The sequence below is a fragment of the Porites lutea genome, chromosome 4, assembly GCF_958299795.1.
Source record: "Porites lutea chromosome 4, jaPorLute2.1, whole genome shotgun sequence".
Classification (NCBI taxonomy): Eukaryota; Metazoa; Cnidaria; class Anthozoa; order Scleractinia; family Poritidae; genus Porites; species Porites lutea.
Window position 1 is genome coordinate 2,997,213 of NC_133204.1, and position 6,039 is coordinate 3,003,251.

The 6,039-nt window shown below is 38.1% G+C and overlaps 1 protein-coding gene across 1 annotated transcript in view; it reads left to right on the forward strand.

Moving 5' to 3' along the window:
* The first annotated feature begins 5,244 nt into the window (after positions 1-5,244).
* LOC140935264 (glycoprotein 3-alpha-L-fucosyltransferase A-like) overlaps positions 5,245-6,039 on the forward strand; it is a 2,279-nt gene continuing 1,484 nt past the window's right edge. Inside the window, exon 1 of the mRNA XM_073384811.1 lies at positions 5,245-6,039. This exon is cut by the window's right edge and continues 1,484 nt beyond it. Coding sequence (XP_073240912.1) covers positions 5,256-6,039 — 784 coding nt within the window. The 5' untranslated portion in view covers positions 5,245-5,255.

The window sequence follows — 6,039 nt, forward strand, 5'->3', positions numbered from 1 at the left end:
AAACTCGTCTTGAGGACTTTGACCTTTTTAAAACACAGCCATGCAAGTAGTCCAAGTATACTTTGTCTATATGGACCGAAGAAATCCAAGCCAAGAGTAAGGAGTAAACTACGCAAACAGAAATAAACTGTGACACTTTCTGACTGCAATCATTTGGGGCTTGTGATGGATCTTTGGCAAAGACAAAAATTTATATATTTTTGCTTTGTTTTGTTTTGTATTTGAGGGCGATTTCCAAGTTCAAGACGCCCGAGGGGCTTATATCCGGAGGGACGATTTTACGGAGGATTTTTTGCGTTACAAATATGGGGGCTTATATTTGGAGGGGCTTAATTTCGGAATTTTACGGTATTTTCCCGGAAATTTAAGATGCAGATTAACATATTACGAAAGTTAGAATTTTTCTGGTTCCTCCCTCCATCACATTTTCGAACCCGAAAATTTTAGGTTTCGTATTTTGTAAGAAATTTTTAGCCTTCCTCAAGTGATAGAAAATTCTAGGCAATATTTGCTTCTGTGAACAGCTATTTTACAGAAAATTATCGTTGGGTGCCCCTGAATATAATAGTCAGTATTTCGCGACAGCGCGAAATGTGGTTCCCAGATCGTGGACTATTTATAGGCTTCGCTTTTCAGGCCAGGATTTTAGTTATCTCAAACTGCGGACTGTGGAAAGAAGTCACATTTTGCGTTAACTCAATCTGTGTCTTACCAATCAATCACCGAAAGTCACACACCTTTCTAGAAAAACTAGTGATTTTACAACCGTTCAGCCTTCATATTAAAAACGGAAACACTAACTGTTTCCTGCGCCAATCAAGAATACAACACAATCAGCGAACTTACGGATTTTATGCTTAAAAGATCACCAGTAAAGACCTGTCTTTGAACGCTTTAATTGCATAATGAACAGAATCAATTAGTGTCATACTTTCGTAAGCCGGTTCGCTTTTCATTCGAGTTCACGATATTCATAAGATGCAGAGTATCTGTATATGGACTTAGATGGTGAAAATATTTTGCGATTTGACTTGTCCTCTCCGCCAAGTCTTAGCTATCTTAACGGATATGGGCTAAAAATTAAGTTGATCGATACGAAAGTGAGAGTAGAAACGGCACAATCCGCTCTTCATATTTTATAACATGTAAAAACGTGAAATTTAACTTTAACGACCCACAGCCGGTTTTGTTTTTTTCGAATTCTTAATATAAAATGCCAAAACGACATTAAATATACTCTCCTTCGCAGCCTTAAAATCCGAAATTGTGTTGTTGATTCGGCCGCCATGTTTACTTAACCTTGCAAGACAAATTTTACTACCGTCCCCGACCCGCTAAACTTGCAAATTTTGCTCGAGGACCAAACTGCAACGGAGGTTCTTTTCCAGTCCTATGCCGCGACTAACACGATAGATCGCATGACCTGATTGGCTTGTATATCACATTACGTCAGAGGACATGTTCACAAGATAGGACATAAGTGCAACGGTACAACCGACGTGACAAGGAAACGACGGGCTCTGGGGACGAGAATGGACGCGACGTGCTGACAATTCGTGCTGACACTATTGCTGACACTTTCACCGGCGAAAAATGTCTACGCATGCTCTGGAAAAAATGACACGTGATCGATTTCGGGTAATGTCATTGACTACGAGGCGAAAATGCGCGCGAAATGTTGGTCAGATGAAAGAAGCGATGGCTAGGCTTTTGTACATTATGCTTTTGCTTCCCCACTAAAATGCTCCACCTTAATGCTCCATTTTCCCCACTAAAATGCTCGGTCTCCCTAAAAAAGTCACTGAAATGCTCGGATAATGCTCATTACACAAACGGTTTTTTAAAATTAATTTCAAAGTTTACACTCACAAAAACGTGCAAGTGTTGTAAGTAACAACGACAACGTGTACAAGTTCATAAATACAGCAAAAAAAACCCAGCTGTATTAGGTTTTTTGTGAATTTTGAGTTTTGGTCTTCATTTTCTTGAAAAACGCAGGAGCTCGTGGGGCATGGGCTCCTGAAAAAAGTTAATTTCTATTTTATTTTCTCGGAAAAATTAATTTTCCGGGGAAAATGCCACTAAAATGCTCGAATAATGCTCAATGCTTTTGCCTCACTAAAACGCTCGAAAAAATGCTGGCATGACAGACATGCCGAAAAGGTGGGTAATTTTTGCTCTTTTTGTTTACAAGTAGTGGAAGAAAAATTATTGGGCTTTGTTTTGGTATATAAATTAGCTTGTACCGAGTTGCACGGAAGAGACAGTTTTGTTAAATGTGTATGCCGTTTTTGTGTCAAAATTCGACTTTGATTGTGAATCTAACATTCGACCGTTGATTGAAGAGCGTATTACAATGCTATCCAAAATTGTCGTTTAGATCAAGTTTCTTATCACGGATTCAACAAAAAAGTAGAGGGACAGACATTTTCGGGCCTTGTTTTGTTAATGTGACTTAGCGTGTACTTTGTTGCTGGAAAACTATATTTAGATGCTTACTAGTAATCTCCGCATGTTTACACTGTTTATGGCAGAAAAATACGCTTACGCTTGGTTCAACTTAATCTCGTGTCACTCGGTACAAAGGGAAATTATAAAGATGGTAAAGAATTACTGTTAGCCATTGTCTTGGTGTGTAAATTGTCTTGTAGCTAGTGAATCGAAAGCTAAAGTGCGTAGTTCGAAGCGAGATTTTGTCCATCGTTCCACATTTTGTTGTTGTACAATAGTACAGCTTTGTATGTTACAGAAATTTGAGTTTTATCCGTACTGTCGAATGAGAAAATGTGAGATAACTGTCATTAAAACGCTAATACCGTCTTGGAGCTACAGTTCGATAGGTCCGGCAACATTTGATTTGAAAAAAATATTCTGTTTACAATGTGTACAGCTGCTGTACATTTAGGCTTGCATTGGTATAATTGAAGGATGGAAGTTTAGATTATTTCGCTCATAAATCTGGCTTGGGATTATCCACAACGAGGTCCTTGTTACTTTCCGCGTTAGGAACTGCACTTACGGACATGATTTCCCCCGTGTACAATTTTTTTAGTACCAAATCTTTGCACACAAGGCTTTCTGTGGGGCGTGCTTCTTTGCTTGAAAATGGGATCCTAGAAGGAGATGAACTGGGTAATTTTCCTGTGAATACTTTTGTTTTTCTGTCCATTGCTTTTGGCTTAAATTTTTTTGGAGGAAAGTTATGAATGAATGACAGAGTTAACATGCTACTAAGTATTCAAAAGTTCTTTCCAAGAAAAAAAAATAATCAGGAGTTTTTAAGTTTGGAGTAAACTTTGAGTCTTAATGAAATTTTAGTTGGATCATGTTGATGAATGCAGTTGTGTAGGATGTGCAGTTTCCAATTTTGATCTTCTGTCAGAATTATGAGAGAACACTCACAGATCTCATTCAAACATTACAGTTTCATTGTTATTCCTATAAACTTCTCATCAGGTCTCCATTTTACATGAATCAATGTGATATATATTTGAAGGGGTTGTTGTTTCACCGTGAAGTAATTTTCACGGCTTTGTTTTTTGATATGAAGTTCAGTTTCTTCTTAGTTGTTGCCTAAGGCAGTGTTGAAGTATCTGACTTGTTAACATACATTTCTTTTCATTTCTCTTCAGAAAAGACTGATTGATCGTGAATCAAACAAAGTGCAGCCTGACAAACAAGATTTTTTTGACGAACAAATGTGTACTCAAGGAAAGCATGTGTCCCTGACAATGTCAATAAAATTTATTAATGGAAAAATCTGGGTTTTACTCCTTTGTAGCACTTTAGACTATATGCATATTCACTTTTTTAACCTTTAGGTACTTAAAAAAATTATAATTAGTATTTTTTCCCACTAACACTAGAATCAAAGTTCTCTTCTTTTAAATATAGTATTCCCCTAATTTTAAAAATTTCATTATCTTATTCAGATCAAGCACAGTAACCATTGAAAAGAAAAAAGAAAAAAAACCTTGCTCGGTCAAAGACGGCTTTAAAGTTTTGATATTAAAATTGCACCCGTTCTCAATGAAATGACTGAATGCAGACACTAAAGTTCATTTAGCTCATGTTCAAGCTTTTTTTTATAACTTGGAAAGTGTTGCTGGAGAAAAAATATTTTTGCTTTACCTTTTCGAAAAAAATAAAATAAAATAACTACCAGGTGTCTAAGCAATTTCAAAGGACCCATAGTGTCTTATTTACCTGCTACATCGAGCTGTGAACAAGGCCGTTTTTCCTAGTGACCCTGCTTTTATCAGAAACATTGTTGTCCTTCGTGATCCAAAGTTGAATCCTGTAAACCGGCGAAATCGCGAGCATCGCAGGAAACGAATCCCACAGGAATACGTGACAAAGGATAATAAAAAGTCTAGACTATTCTAAAAATATCCGATATGCATTTGCAACTCATATTAAGCCGCAATTAACCTTCTTTCCACTGGAATAAACAAACTATGGAGGTATTGCCGCCATTTTTAATTTGGCAATGTCACGTGGTCGCGCGAGGACCAATCAGACGTTTTTCGCCGGTGAAAGTGTTGACACCAGGGCGACGGCTTGAGCATAAGCAACATTTCTCCTCTTTGAAAATTTACTTCCTGTCGCGTCTTACAGCTGTCGCGTCTCGGATCTTAAAGTCACATTGTAGACCCAAAACTCAGACAAACTGAAATTAACGTAGTGGTTGTAAGTAAGACTTAAGAGCCGCTAAGTTATTCATGTATGAAGGCCTAAGTAAGATCTCAAGTAACTTTGCTTTGCATCTCCTTAAAGTCGGAAAGTTGAAACGATACAAGAAAGTTTCAAGCGACTTGAAAACCATCCTTATGACCGACTTAGCTGACTTGCGGTTTCTTGAGCTTTGAGAAAGGCGAGACATGTCAATCAATCTTGCTTTTGTTGCGTGGGAAAATAACCTGAAGTAAAAAAGAATCGGTCGTGTGTGAAGCCTTATTTTACTTAAAGTAATTAAAATTTACTTGTCTTGAAATATGTCTTAGCTTATTTAGGCTCTAGTGTAAAGACCACCAATGACTAAACTCCGACAAAAATTGCAAATTAGTCACTCCGACGTCATTCGCGCGCTACTCTAACTTATTTGCAAGTGCACTCAGCGGTGTGTGCCTTCTCTATCATTCAGTAGCATTCTTATTGATTTGCATATAAGAATGACAAGAACAGACCGGGGAATCAGTATGAAAGTCCGGTTCCCAAGATATTCTTGAAAAGTCCAATATCAGACTTACCTTAGTATGAAGGACGTCCATTTATTTGCAGTTTTCGTCAGCTTTGTGATCGTTTCGTTGTTCCTGTATCATTCAAGTCGTGGTGTATATTCTGGGATGGATTCAGATAACTTTATTAATATTGGTTTCCAGAATGCCCCGGCAACAAACTACTCCAAGCCTCGAAAGATTTTAATTTACACAGAGTTCTTTTACAGCGGTTTACCTTGGCCGGGATTGACAACTACAGAAGATTTCAAACAGTTCAAAGGCCAGAAATGCTCAGTAACCAACTGTGAACTAACATACGACAAGAATGACTCCATGAGTAGCGATGTAGTAATCTTTCACGCATATAATATGCCCTCTTCAAAAGAGATGTTTCGATTGCAACGTCAAAGACCTCAACATCAAGTCTGGGTTTACTTCCACCTGGAAAACCCGATAGTTACATCATATATTGCACCTCATAAGCACCGCAGTGACTTGGACAATGTGTTTAACTGGACAATGACGTTTATGCGAGAGTCAGATATTTTCCATCCTTATGGATTTTATTTGCCGCTAACGAAGGGTGAACGTAGTTCAGTACCAAGTCAAAATCACGCCATTGGGAAGACGAAGCTTGCTGTATGGTTGGGAAGTGGTTGTGGCCAAGTTCTGGATGAAAGAAAAGTCCGAATGATGTACATACATAACCTAAGAAAGCTCATTCCCGTTGATATTTATGGAAATTGTGCGAAGTATTTCCATCAAACAGTCCGAGACTGCCCGAAAACGGCGGACGATCATCCGACCCCAGAATGTGCTT